Consider the following 15,470-nt stretch of genomic DNA (forward strand, 5'->3'; position numbering starts at 1 on the left):
GAATTAACCTGACGATCTATTGAGATCTATATTGCGATGAAAAACTGTGTATTTTATTTCCAATTCCAAATCGATCGATAGGTTGACGATGGAACAACTGATTTCTCTTCCTGTGACATAATTCCATAGAAATGTGAATAATAACTTTCTCGAGTCCGGACATACCCGGACTGATTCCGCAATATTTTATCACGTTATCGTTTTAGCAAACTGCCGATCAGAATTACGATATTGATAAGAAGAAATGTGAAGAAATGTTTCACCGTAGGTAACGATACGATAAGGAATTAAAACAAACTAAAAGACGCGGTAGGAGTACTTGAATTTCCTCGAAAGCCGTACTTCGTGTTCTTCGCACGCGATATTATATCCCTGTTATCTCAGAACTTCGGTATACCGCCGATCAGTTTCTCTACATCGTTACGTTATTCATCGATGTTCGAAAAAAGAACTCGAAAAAAAATAGTCTCAACATTTTATCGGACTTCCCATGGGGTCCCGGTTTTGTCGAATGTCTTATTATTGGTCTTCTTTTTGTTTCGTTTTTTATCACTTTTCTTTTTTCCAAAACACGAAGCTACTCGTATGTTTTCCAGATATGTTAATTATGATATCGTCTATCGGTGAATCGGTAATTGATCCTCCGAACGGACCTTCTAATAATATTGATTAGTTTTATTGATTAGTAATTACTTTGACGTAATATACATGTCGATCGAAAGTTACCTTTTTCTCTTTTTTTTTCTCTTGCCATCTCCATTAGCGTTGACGATTAAATAATCTCTACTTCTAACGAACGTTAATTTTTATTTGAATATAACTTTTTTCTTTTATTCAAACCGCCGCAGTTTCCGGGATAAATTTGTGACTTCCGATTCTGCGGTCCAATCGGGAGAGGAAAACAGAGAGAGAGAGGAATATTACTTTGCTTCTTTCCCATGTGGGTCTCGGTTTAAACAAAATTATCTCCAAGATCATTATAATATAACGACTTCCTCCGATTAGAAATTGTATCTATGTTTTAGTTACTTGATTTTATTTCTCGTTCTCTTTTTGAATCGTTAAACTTATTAGGTCTTATCATTGCGTCAAAGAAAACGTTGTACATATCCACTCCTCATAGTTCGATTGCCATAGTCAATTGAAGCGAATCTACAAATGTTCGGAGTTTTTCGCCACCGAATCTCCACCGTAAATTTATCCTCGTAACAATCGAGCCCCGGTTATTGGTATGAAATGATATTATTATTACAACGCGCGAGAAATGTAGCCGCATAATCTTCGGCTGACTAATAAAATATTCCAGAAACTCGTGACTGACATTGAAAAAAAAAAAAAAAAAAAAGGAAACGAATACTCGAATCATTCGACTACGTGATTATATATCTATTTTTTACATTGCACGGATCGGAATCCGCTTGGAACGCCATCCGGAAATGTCGTACGTATATACATATGTGTATATGTTTGTAATATGTATACGTATGCGTCGTAGAGATTACTTCGAGCGATAGATTCAGACAAGTTTTGCGTAAAGCCTTACGAAGCTGAATCAAAGCTGAGTCGATGATGAGCTCGGATCAGCTAACTAATCTAAAGAAATTTCAAGTTCAGTCGAGTTTCAGTTTACAAATTCCTCCTCCTTTTTTTCCCCTCCCCCCTTCTCTCCTCCCTGCTTCCTCCCTTTGATACGGTGATAAAATTCTCACTCGAGTCATAATTTTAAACCTTGACTTGGACCCCGTGCATTGCGGTGATTCAGCGTTTGTCACGATCGGAGCGACGATGAGTCGTAATCCGTTTTTCGTTTCTTTATTTTCTCATCTGGTTGTAATTCTGCGTGTGGCGATTGGGCATATGTATCCCGAATTCGGGGTGGTGAATTTTTCGGTTCAGTGTATTCATGAATCCGCTTTTGATTTTCCAGCAGCAGCGAGGGTGCGGACGAGGGTTCCGTGGCCACTAACGTGGTCATCGGGGAACACCCTGACCTTCAGGAATCGAACGACGGACAAGGTATTAACTTGAACGGTCACAACGGGAACAACGGCATAGTAGGACGGGCCACGCCAAGAAGTCACATGGAGCAAGAGAAGAGAATGAGGCGTGAAATCGCCAACAGCAACGAACGAAGGAGGATGCAGAGTATCAACGCCGGATTTCAATCGCTCAGAACACTCCTGCCGCATCACGAAGGCGAGAAACTGTCCAAGGTAAGAAACGATCGAATCTTTTTCTTTTCTTTTCTTTTCTTTTTTTTCATCCATTCCCATCGTCAGGGAATATCGAGGGGTGAAAAGGTCGTAACTTACACCCTCCTTGTTACGATACGTTTATTCATTTTTATCCTTCGTTGCGTTATTTTAACGTTTTTTCGACGAAATTAGTGATGATATTGTTTTCAATTGCCACGCTATTTCGTCCATCCCATCGTCGCCGCGAAATTCTATCGGAAAATCATCCGATAGAATCTTATACTTACTCACGCGAACAATGATAATCGAACTTGTCTTTTCTTCCTTCTATATGCAATGATAACGTTCAATCGTCTCGTTACGTTCAATGGAAATTGCGACGTATAATATGCGTTGCAGTGGTGATATGTGCAATGTGTACATATTTATCTAACTTGAGAAAACGCCGCGTATACGTATGACGCGGTGCAATGATAATTAACCGGACGACTACTTAATTATGTAGGTCAGTAACGACGGCGACGAAAAATATATCCATGTTCTATGTTGTATATATGAATGTTCGTACGTGTATTGTAACGGCGACTTATTAACATATCTGTAATCGGTAGACCGCAATCTACGCACCGAATGCGTATATCAATGCGCGGACCGTTTATGGATATTTTGAACTAACATATGGTAAAATGATGATTTCCTGCCCAGGCTATAGTGTGTGTGGCGTGAGGCTCCCAACGAATCGATGTTTTGTATGAAACTAATTCGTTCGTTAACGTCATTTGAGTGTCTAATTTTTCATGAAATATCGTCGAAAGGCGATCGATGTCTTTTCTCCGATATCAATAAATTCTATCGTGGAAGATTTTTGTCTTGATTAAGAAATTTTGGCGATAAAAAAATCCTCCGAAAAATTGGCTAATCTCGGTCCTTCGCCGTTCTTACCTCGTGGTTCAATTTTATTCAATGGGCGCTCCGAGTGCCCTTGCCCTTGACTTTGACTTTGTACTTCCATAGCCTCACCCGCTTCAGTTCAGACCTTATAGGAACGTTATAATTCACCATTTCCCCGTTCAAGCGAAACATTTTTTGCATGAACCATTTTTTCGAAAAAACGTCTAACTGCAGACGAGATATTCAGGTGTGCCGAGTTAAACGCCCCGCCCTGTGTATTTGTAACGTTGTACGCGTAACGATGGCTCGTTAAAAAAAATTTTCGCGAATTTTGAAACGGTATTTCGCTAGTCGCGAAGAACAAACGTTGGAGCGACTACGTAAAACAGTAACAACTTGCACCGGATTTATATGCGATGATGTATGGAAGCTCTTTTGAAAAGCATGACGTCTCTCCAGCCACGACGATATAAAATGAAAAGGCTCGACTTGTACCGGCTGTGTGGTTACTGCCGCTGTTACTCGAGTGTAGACGACAATGGATTTCATTCACATGAAGCGAAAAGAGAACTCGCTTCTCCTTCTGCCACACACGCTTGAAACGACGTAGTCGGAATCTTAATCGTTTTATATTCGTATAGTGTAATAAACGCGTTTTACACTTGGGGCGGGAGGGGGTGGGGGTCACCCGGTTATATATACCGCATATTTATATCTTGGAGCGCCATTCGATCGGATAAGAATTAATCAATTATCGGATCATATCGTTTTCGGTTTATTAACCGATTCATAACTATGATACTGGCTTGAAAAAAAAGTTGTTTCGAAAGTTTAAACGGTACAGTTTTGTCGACTTTTTTCTTTTGTCCTCTGTTTTGCACCGAGCATTATTAATTCGTATCACTTTTTCGCGGTATTATATCACCCTGATCATATCGTAAAAAAAAAAAAACAAGGAAAATATTCTCAATCCCGATCAGGTTCAACGACCCTGCACGTTATTAGCCCGAAGCAGATTTGGTGAATCCCTTTAATCAATTACGGTGATTAATTAAATCGATTTAAATACGCCACTTGAACAGCCATACGTATGAATTATAAAGGAAAAAGAAAAATGTACATTTCTTTTTCTTTCCATTATACCCATATATTCTATTTTTAAGTTGGTTTGTTCAATTCGTGTATTCATCCCGCGATCATCTTTGCATATCCTCATATATTTCATGTACATACACGCATGATTTTTATATTGTTGGTGGTGATTATTGTTATTATTATTTTTATTATAATCTCACACCGTAAAAGTGACCTAAGAGCGCACGTGTGACAATGATTAACTATATGGTAATATTATAATACACGGCGCGATGTCCGTTTGACAATGTAAAAAATGTTTCCATGCATACCTACCGTAAATTATTGTAATGTAGCTATACATGTAAGTTTGTTTTATTTTGTTTCGTTTTATTTTTTATTCATTTATTTTATCCGCGTCTGCAACCAGTACTGCGTTTAAGACTTCGATAACGTTTTATTAACGCAACAAATCCTCTACATTATCTTATCCCTCGTCTTATCCGGTTACTTCTATACACACAAAAATCTTTCGCTGTGTTCTTACACAGTGTTCGAGAGTTTGTGAATTATTGAAGGATATTTTCTTTCGAATATTATGCAGATATATGCAATTGCTTGATGCCGAAGAAATATTCGATGACGAATTTTTGACGGTCAAAAGAAATAATTTATCGAGGAAATTCGTTCGTTTCGTGGGGTACCGCGTCACGTTGGACCACCTGCTCGGGTCTCGCGCCATTTTGTTCACCGTTCGCGTTCCGTGGCGTAGGGAACGAATTCGTGCGCGTCAGTGGCATGAATTCGACTCGAATTCGGGGTTCCTGAAAAATTCATTGAACCCAGCCTTGAAAAGAAGAGTCCATCTAATGCACTCGGAATAATAAATAAATACTGTAATTATGTATTGTATACGTACGAACTGATTCCCGCGTGTCAGTCTCTTGCGTTCCATTCAATCTTTCCATTTTTCCTCGTGAATCGAGGCGCCGGTTGCCTCCGAACTTTGACCCATTCGCTATCAGTCGTAGCAACTTCTTGGACGTTCGTTCTCTCTCATTTCTTTTTTTTTTTTTTCATCCATTCATTCATTCATTTATAAGTGGAATTTTTTATTCTAATTTTCCTACTCTCTTCGTTGAAACTGTTCGAAGTTTACTACAATGCTCACGTAACGCCACATTGCGACACGTCGAGTTTAATCGAGACGATGTAAATCCACCCTCAGGCTCGTCCTAATTTTGGGGACTGTCATTTGTCTTGCCGCAACTCCATTCTTTTTTCTATGTACGAAAAGAGGAAGGAACTTCCCACCATCCCTTATTTCACTCCCGGTCTGCCTGCCTGCCCTGCGGCACGAGTGTAACTAGCCCAGGGGGCAAGGGCAACCTTTTCTTCTTTTCTTTTACTCCTTACAGCAAATTATGTTCATATTTTCTTCATTATTGCGAAATTTTGCACTTCCTGAGTGACGCGAATACTGGAGGAAAAATTCAGAAACACTGATCGTACGTGTAACGTGCGTACGTGAAAAATGTGTGATCCGATCAATTGTTACGATGAAAAAAGGGTTTGGGATGAGAATTTTTGAGTTATAGGGCGAATGGGGGGGAAGATATCGATTTCTAATTTTTATTTCATTTTCAAAGCTCGCCGCGAACGATCGGATGGCGGGAATCGCTCCTTGATCATCGCGTCTGTTGAAAATATAAGGATTCCTTTTAATTAACACTAATGCACTACGTACAATGCGGCTTTGTAGAATGAGTGCTTCAGAGAACAGGGGGGGGGCCGACATAAAAAATGGGGAAGCAAAGGAAAAAAGGGGAAAGGACTGAAAAGTAGGTTGAATATGTTCTACTGTTTGAGATGGAAAATGAAATCTTCTATGGATTCGATGATTTTCAGCGAGCGTTGTCATTTGATCGTTTGATCGCGCGCGCGCGAAGAATTCGAAGATTCGTTCGAATATTGAAAAAATGGGAAAATTCAGAGTGGGGATTGCTAGGTGAAAAAATGAGGCTTGTGTTACCCCAAATAACGTAAGTTCGTCGTCTATGCGGTTAACACGCGAGTAATCTCTGAGGTTTTCTTTTCATAGGTTGAAAAGTTTTTGTTCCGTGACGGGCGGATCCACATTGAGTACGAGTAACCGCGCTTGCGCTCGTACAGCACGTTTCACACGTGTGTAACTTGAGTTTATAAGTACACGTATGCCATTAAAAGTATGTAGGTACAGGGTATGTAACACACGCAACAAGGACACACGCGTGCAACACCGTACAGCCGCAGACACCTCGACCCATTTCTTACCCGTCAGCCAGACAGAAATAAAAATAAACCAGGCCTTTTCTCCCCACTTTTACTAACCCTCTTACACTCCTTGAGAACCTTCCTCTCTACTTTTCCGCGCTCTCCGTCCCCGTCTATCTTCCTCTTTCTCTTTCTACTTCTCTCGAGATCCTCATCGTCGTGCCCTAAGTCTTTTTTTAACGCTTCGCTACGATTCTTTGTGCGAATGATGATACGTTGGATTTGTTTCCGAAAGTATTAATTCCATTGGGAGAAGAGAAGAAACGTTGACGATATATCTTTGGAAAAAATTTCTCTTCGTATTCGAAAATTATACTTGATGTGATCATTTGACGAATGATATATATTCTGTAGAACTGCAGCGTTAAATTTATGTGATCATCGTACGTGCGCGGATAATCACAGGGAATAAGAAGAAGAAGAAAAAGGGAAGAAAAATAACAAAAACCATACATGGTGTTATTTAACAGGAAAACGAATTAGTCCCGTATACGTAAATAAATTTGCGGAAAATTAAAACATTCATTTATTTGTGTTTTTTTTTTTTTTTTTTTTTCTTTTTCCCCCCATATAATTATTGTTCTTACGAGATTTACTGCACGTACCCGCGAGTATGCCGCGGTTGTTTGTTTCATTACAATTTTCCCCTTTTCATATGCCGCCGCTTTTTTTTTTTCTAAAATTGCATATATATATACACACAAAACATAGGTCATAATGTAATTTATATATATGATATGAATATGTGCGTGTACATATATTCTCATATAATTATATTTAACAACGTAATTGAAATTTGTTGCACTGTTTTACGGCGTAATGTATTCGCGAACAACAGCCGAGTATATTTTTTCGTTTTCTTTTTATTTATTGTTCTAACAAGCCGGTTGCAGCCCTTTCCTTCTCTTCAACTACATCATCATCATCATCATCATTATCGGTAAATGTGAGTTTACTCGGATATAAGGAAGTTGGGAAGATGGAAAAAAGTGACGTACGTTTTAATGCAGAAACACCGAAGAACGAACCGAGGCTAATTTGAACCTCACTTACTACCTACGTTATATCTTTAGTCTTCATTGTCTCGCATTCCTCCACGCATTGCCGACCTGTTTATATTCTATTTAATTAACAATCGGTGAACACAAGTTTATCTGTGTGAAATTTTATCTGTGTTTTATTTCATACACGCTCGTACCGATTACTTGCAAAAATACTAATTATTCTTCAACAATACGGTCACTCAGCGTTCTTCAGATCCGGATAATCGAATTAGATGTCGGAATATCTTCGGTAAAATTTTCTTCTTCATTCCAGTCAGATCGATTGGATATACGTACAAAGATCCTGCGTAAACCTTGGTAATAAATTCTCACGGTGAAAAATCACGTTATCGTCATTTTCGTACGTGCGATAAAGTGTGTCTTCGAAAATCCTCTTACATTACAATCGGCTTATCGAACCGCATGACGGCGCAGCTTATGATCAAAATCTCGATTTTCCTTTTCATCTATTTTTCACTCTACAAACAGAAGGGTTCGCCGGAGATTTCGTGTCATTTTCGTTAGATTTTTTCTCTCGTCAAACATAATGGAAGGAAAGAACCGATTGTACGTACGCTCACCTGATCCACGCCTCGCGAAAATTTTGACGAGGATTCGATAAATTGACGTTGATGCAAACATGTGTAAGAATCTCCGATGAAAAATGCACAGGATAAAACCATGGGAGTAAAAGAGAGGAGCGACGACCCGCGACGAATACCAACGAAAACTGATAAAACCGATAGACGAGCGGATAAGCGGATGGAACGTATGTGACGCGGATCCAGTCGGTGAAGTGAAACGGAATATTTCCGTCAACTGATCGCGGATAAAGTAAAAAGTAAAAAGTAAAAAGTAAAAAGTAAAAAAAGTGAAACTTTCGACAAGGGTAAGAGAAGAGGCGGACAAGGACGGCCGGAGATGGAGCATGAGAGACGAGACGTGCAGCAGGGAGTCTGGGACACACGATTGCAGACATCACGTGACTCGTCGCTCGTTCATACCACCTATAAGTTTATAGGTATAGTAAGCCAAAACCACGCCACGCCACGCTACGTCACTACGTCGCGTCGTCGTTCGACGCAGCGGTATCGTCGCGAACGTTGGCTTCAACGGTGTGGGTACAAATGTACGACGTACACCGATCGCGTACCCACATTTTACGTACCGTATGCACACGTATATCAGAAACCACTTTCCGCATTCGTGGTTGTTTGTTTCGATGCCCTCGCGCGGCCAGGTGAGTCCGTGTTTCGTTACGAAGGTGTAGTAGCGGCGGTAGCACCGGTGGTTGTAGCAGTGGTAGCTTTTGCCGTGGCCGCCGTTTGCCGCTGCACGAGATTCTCGCCTATATATACACATATACATATACGTTACCTGGCATCTGGGTCATCGTCTCCTTTTTATTTCCATCTTCCTTTGCGCTCTTTTCTCTTATTCCCTCCTTTTACCCACTTTACCCTGTCCAGATCTTACCGCGGACGGGTAGACAGATAGACAGACTGGGCAGGACAGGACGGACAGCTACATGCGTTCAATTCCCTCGTAAAAAGAGAACGAGAGAGAGACGGAGAAATGGCGCGATGGCAAAACATTACAAGGCAGGGTGCAAATTGGAATTGTCCAGGATGAATTTATTATAATATACAGTCGCACTGCAACGTTTCGTTCTCGTTAGCCTGCCGATGTCCGTCCAATGGTCTTCGAGGAACGAAATCTTTCAACATTCCAATCGTCGTGCTCTTTTTTTCCCCTAAATTTTGCACGGTTAGATTTTTCCTTTTTTTTAACCGCTGACCGCCGGTTAAACGACCCGATGTACGCGCTCAAAACTCGTGAGATGGTTTCAAAGTCCCGTTACATAGTGATCTGGCTTTTTGGACTTCATTTTTGAGCGTTCATTCGTATAAATGCCACACGGTTCTTGTTATATTCGCCTTCGGGAATATCTTCTACATTCATTCGTAACGAATACCAGGAACCGTAGTCCATATTTGTTCGGTAATTGTTGCGTATCGGTTTTTGACTCCTTTGAGAAAAGCAAAATTATTCTCCGTTCGAAATACTTACGAAAATTCAGTTACCAATTTTTCACCCGACCTCATCACTTTTGGGTCCGAATAATAGTTTCGTCTACCTTTTTTCTACCTTTTTCGACGTTATACCTGCTGCCGCGTGGCGAACCTTAACGATGATTTACGACGGGCCTAGGTATCGCCTTTAGTTGGGGCACCTCGTAACGTGAAAGCGAGGGACTAACGAGAATTTTTTTTTTTATTTTGTCCAAAAAATATTTTGCAATTTTATTCTTTCTTTTTTGTTTCTCCGTCTCGTATACGCACATGCGGTGACTCGCCAGATCGTATAATTTCTCGTCAAATCTTATAGGCATGCGTTCAGCTTGCGTAACGAGAATTTCAAGATTAGACGAAAGTCAAAATCGTTGTAAACTTATTATTATTACTATATCGCAGGTAATGCCGTTGGTCATATACCGGGCCAACAATAAAAACCAGGACCCAATCGCGTCCCAGGTATATAGGACCCAAAAAGTCCCTGGAAAGCCCAAGTAGGCGTGGTGAAACAAAAATCTTGTAAAAATTCTCTACGGGAATATGACCGTGTCGGAAACTTTTTTTTTTTTTTTCTATACTCAAAGTTCGAAAAAATTCAATGTCCGACAGACAAATTTAACAAAGAATCGAGGTGAAAATTATTCAGAGTGGACGATCAATGTTCAGCTGTACATATGCGTAGATAACTTTCTCATGCATGTCTCGAAAAATGGTCAAGTATAATTAGATTCATTATCTCTCATGTGCAGCGGTACTAATTAGTGAGCGGGTGGAACAAGATACAAGGAAAAAAAAAAAGAAGAACCCAGACCGGGTTTCTTATGCACCTTTCGAAGAAAACGTGGGCGTTTTCCAAGCAAAGTCGATACGCGTACGCGTTGGTATTTTTTTCGCGTCTCGTTCGCCGATTCGTTCGTTGGAAGTAATAATTACGGTATGAAAATTGTACGGGTGTATCTGCGACACGATACCCCGAAAAGAGTTGGCATAAACTTTGACAATAACAGTAACGACGGTAAGAACAATAATAATAACGGCGAATGCAGTGTTTCCACCTAGTGTAATAACATATGATTATTATTACAATAATGCACATTTTACAATGCGGACTATCCGGGTAAAGAGACGGACGGAAAGACAGTCAGATACAGAGAAGACAGACGAGTGGAGATAAGCGCGCGAACTACCAGTCGGACTTCTACCATCGAACGGTCGGGTGCATCGAATATATTTATATATACGCATAGTTTATACCGGTATCTACCTTGGTCGACGACAGGTGCAGTTGAACGCAATTACCGAACTCTGAACCCCTGCGACTAAAATCTAAACTTTACTCTAATTGCTAGCTCACACGCGAGTCACTCTCCGCTCTGCAGCTATTATATTATCTCCACTTATTCAACACGGCTCAACTTGTCTCAACTCGGTTCGCTCACTGCTGTACCTTTCGACGGAGTTACCGAACTGTTGAGTTTTTTTTTTTTTTTAATATCCTTTTATTCAAAACATTTCGCAGTGTACCATACCCCTGCCGATAAATCGGCATTTTTATCCTTCGTATTGTACACGGTTGGGATCGGGCCGTTTCGATCGGCATGTTCGAACTTTGAAGAAAATTCACGTTTACTTTTCAATTGCATTACCGCAAACCTACTCGCGTCAATATGGAAATGGAAAAAAACCGTTCGGTTGATTTCCTGATTGCGAATAGGAATTTCGGGGAACGTTGGTCGCGTTATCGCGGAAATTGGGGAACACGGAGCCACGCGGGATGCACAGCGTGCGACGAAGTGTGCTGCAGTGAATATTCGATTATCCGTTGAAAAAATAATCGCCCATAGTACTGGAAGTTGAAAAATTGTTGAAAAATTTTTTACGGGAAATTCATACAATTTTATTCGAATTTAATTTCTCGAGCATTTTTTCTTCCTCGCTCTGCAGTTGATTCGGCTCGTCTTCTTCTATGATTCATTTGAATTTTATATTTGGTCACGCGAGGCTGGGTTTTCAATTATTGTACACATGACGGATATGGAAAAAGGGTAATTTTGCACTCCCTCAATTACTCGATCATATCACATATAACATTATCGTCTATTACGCGTACCCGAGACCATTATCTGGTTAAATTGTTACTGGATCCAATATCGCGATGCCAATTGAAAAATAATCTTTCATTTCCTTTTTTTTATTTTTTTTTTGTCTCTTTTTCTTTTTCTCTCTCTTCGTCGGGTTAGTCAAAATATACGTATAAACTCGTTTTAGTCACGATGCGCACGGTTCGCCGAGACTCGTGTATAGCTGTAATTTAATGAAGTAATTAGTTTACCACAAAGTACCCAGGTATTCCTACTTATACATACGTGTCGTAACGGTCTTACGGGTATTAAAGCGATAACGCTCTCCTTTTGAACGTTCGACAAACGGCTATTATAACATCCCCATAGATATCGCGATATCGTATGAATTTCATTCTTACAACTTCGGAGAGAGATAAATCTATTCGGACGGTATATCCTCCTATACGAATACCCCAATTCTCTTAGAAATTATTTGAACTTCGCTCACATTGTACTAAAAATTAATCATGCACGGCGGTTATTTTTCATTCCGGTTTCGTCATTTTTCTAATTACTCCGGGAGACTCGTCGTCTCGTACGCGTAGGTTGTGAATCGGTGACGAATGTCCACTCGCGTATAGAGATGCGAATGTACGGTATATTAAACTTACATTACCTACTTGAGTTTGCTGCAAGTTCGCTGCCATCCGTTATCGTTGGTAGCCGTTACGTAAGCCCTGATCGTGGCCAATGACATTGTTATATTGGTATTTATACGTTACTGCATATACATATTTATGAACAAACGTGTACGGGCTGCAGTGTAAAACCAATAGCAATTAATCGACAAATATTTGATCACAGGTCTTTCGCACCTCGTCAACACCTACGAAGTGGGTACCGCGTTATCGCGTAGCGTCAACGTATGTGTATATGTGTATACGTATGTATAAATTTACGTAACGTCTGCTGTGAAAATTTTACGCCGTACAAATCACGTGTGTGTTTAATTTATATACGAAAACAAAAGCGAAAAAGAAACGGAGAGAAACTTTGCAGATGCGAAACTCAATGAGCGACGTTTTACCATATTATTTATTTTCAGTTATTTTTTATTCTCACTAAAAGCTAGTTTGTTTGATCGATATTGCAATACGCGTCGGAAGAGAAAACGGGGGCTGGGGGGGGAGGAGGGAACGTGAAAACCTTTTTGTTTTTAAGCATGCGTGACCCCGGGCGCGATAATGATAGTTTTTTCTTTATTCTCCATCTCGTCGTGGACGGTCCCGCTGATATTTTACCGCATTACCGCGCGGAAAGAGAGGATGAAAAAAATGATGTGCTTGGGAATAAAAGTTTTTTTTTTTTTAAATTAAATTGCGAGACGCGGACATTCGATACCCCTTTCGCGATGCTGAAAGTCGATCGCCAAAGGTAAGATTCCTGCAGGCGGAGAGGGTGCTCCCCGTGTCGCGTCGGTGTTGCTGTGTTCGGTAACGCGCGGATCGCGAGTATAGTGAGGAGGACGAGGGGGGGGGGGGGGGGAGGGCGGCGATATTTATTAACGTTAGGCGATGCGTTGTCCGGCTTACGTAAGCCCCCTTTCGGGAGGGATATACGGACGATTCGCCGACACGCGAGACGATGGAAATAAAAAGTTGGAAGGCGAAAAAAAGGAGAGGACGAAGAGAACAAACCGACGGGGTCCGTTGTTTCGTGGTTGCGCGACGTTTCGTTCGTCGGCCGGTCCTCCCGCGGGTCCGCGTCGACGAACCAGGTCGAGGAATTCTGGTTACGGTCCTACCTACTCTCGTGTGCCTGATCTCGGCCAAAACGATCAACGAACAACCAGAAGGAAGGCGGCCGCGCGGCGTCTTTGTCGACTTTTACGAGGCAGTCCCAGACTTTATTGGATGCGCGGTCGGTTGCCGCAATACTTTCGTCGTATATCGGGGAGTAGGACATACCCGCTGTTACGTGAGTTCGGTACCCCTTTAAATCAAACGCCGACTACATTATTTTATTCAATTTTATTCATTCATTGGAAAAAAAAAAAAATGAAAATCCTCCTCATCGCACATTTCATCTTTCAGATATTCCTCGGGTCCGTCTGATCGGATCTTCGAATCTCAATACACCTTGTTTATTACTTTATTCTTGTACCTTGAAATTTTTCATTTAACTTTTTACCTCGCGGAATGGAATGGAATTGAGAAATTTGTGTTGAATACCGCGTATATTTCGTGGGAAGAAAATCGCTCGGATTTTCATAAGCTGCGAAAGATCGATGATTATTTTCCGGCTAATCCACTAATAGATATTTGTTTGTTTTTCTATCGAGTTACGATATGAGATAGCAGCCAAATATCGCATAACATTTGCCAAAAGACATTCTACGCGTCGTGTACGTACACGTACACGATACATTTGTACGTACGCTTACACGTAATTCTTTTATTTATAAGTATGTACGTAACTATGTATGCGGTATAATGTGAGCGTGCCTCCGCGATGTCTGCTTCGTTCCCTCATTCTGTTTGACTTTCGCATTACGCAAGTCCTACGGTCAATGTTCGCGTTTGGTCTCAGCCAGAAATGCAACGCGAAGAGAAAAAGAAGTTGGGCACAAAACTGACCTCGATTCGCCCGAGGCCTCGGGAAACACGAATTACCAAAAAAAAACAAAAAAAAAGAAGAAGCTAACAAATCGAATCAACAAAATGAAACTGAATCAAAGGGGTGATAAGGAGGATAGGGGTGGAAAATCAAAAACATGGAAGTAGTCGAAGAGGCCGGGCAACAGGAATTTCTTCCTTCCCTAAAGAAAAAGCCTATTCACTTCTTCGTTTTCCCGTTTTTTTACAGACCGCAAATTTATCCGCTCCTTTTTATTGGGCGAGTCTTGGACAAAGTTCACTTTCCAAAGAATGTTCGAATCCGTCGACGAATATCGTTGAGCAGAAAAAGATGCCGACGTACAAATAGAAACGAAAAAATAATCTATGATGAGAAACGGTGACGCGTACCGTTGCGTTTCATTAGGATACAATGGTAATTACATAGACAAACACTGACAAGAGGAGAAGAGAGGAGGAGCATCGATGTTTTAGCATCCAACCCAACCCGACTCTCGATCGGTTGGTTGGCAGCGGCTATGCTTTTGCCGTTCTAGCGATAGCTAACAATAAGCCGCGCTTCGCACAGCGGTATATCAAACCAGTTGTTGACAAACATCGTTGTTGTTTACAAAATAAATGAACGAATCTATCATTAGGTGGTACACGTGCAACGATAAAAGATCGGGTCAAAGGCATGCCCTCGATTATGATTATTACGATGGGGGGGTAACGATAATGATAATGGTAATAATTATATTGTAGAGAAGAACAACAGGAATCGTAACAACCATTAATGACGCCGTTTCGTTGTAGGTCCGCGGTAACCACCGCGAGATCGCGTCGATATGTCACGTGCCCGTTCGGTCGGGTGAAATCAACCCCTGCGATGAATATCGCTGGGGTATTTTATCGCGAGCGTTGTTGTCGCCCATTTTGTGGGAAACGCTCGGGAACAGAAATTAAGAAAAAATGGTCATTGATGTCAGATTAACGGACGATCCATATGGTGATAATTTACCGCCTGAAACTATATCCAAATTTGGATTACGGTAACATCGATGCGACGAAGAAGACAAAAATCTTGTACGTCGATCGTTTCGATCGGAACTACATATTCTCGTATCTCTTTTGCGTAATGTAGTCTTTCAAAGGTTGTGCCGATGCAGTGGCACGGTGAAAGTGGCATAAAGCTGGAGGC

At 41.0% G+C, this 15,470-nt stretch overlaps 1 protein-coding gene across 1 annotated transcript in view; it reads left to right on the forward strand.

The window, feature by feature from the left end:
* The window catches only part of LOC105684980 (helix-loop-helix protein 11), a 146,249-nt gene that overhangs the window by 29,188 nt on the left and 101,591 nt on the right, over window positions 1-15,470 (forward strand). Inside the window, exon 2 of the mRNA XM_012398745.3 lies at window positions 1,928-2,213. Within this exon, the coding sequence (XP_012254168.1) occupies window positions 1,928-2,213 (286 nt within the window). The remainder of the gene's footprint in view (window positions 1-1,927; window positions 2,214-15,470) is intronic.

The sequence above is a fragment of the Athalia rosae genome, chromosome 2 (assembly GCF_917208135.1).
Source record: "Athalia rosae chromosome 2, iyAthRosa1.1, whole genome shotgun sequence".
In the NCBI taxonomy this organism is placed as follows: domain Eukaryota; kingdom Metazoa; phylum Arthropoda; class Insecta; order Hymenoptera; family Athaliidae; genus Athalia; species Athalia rosae.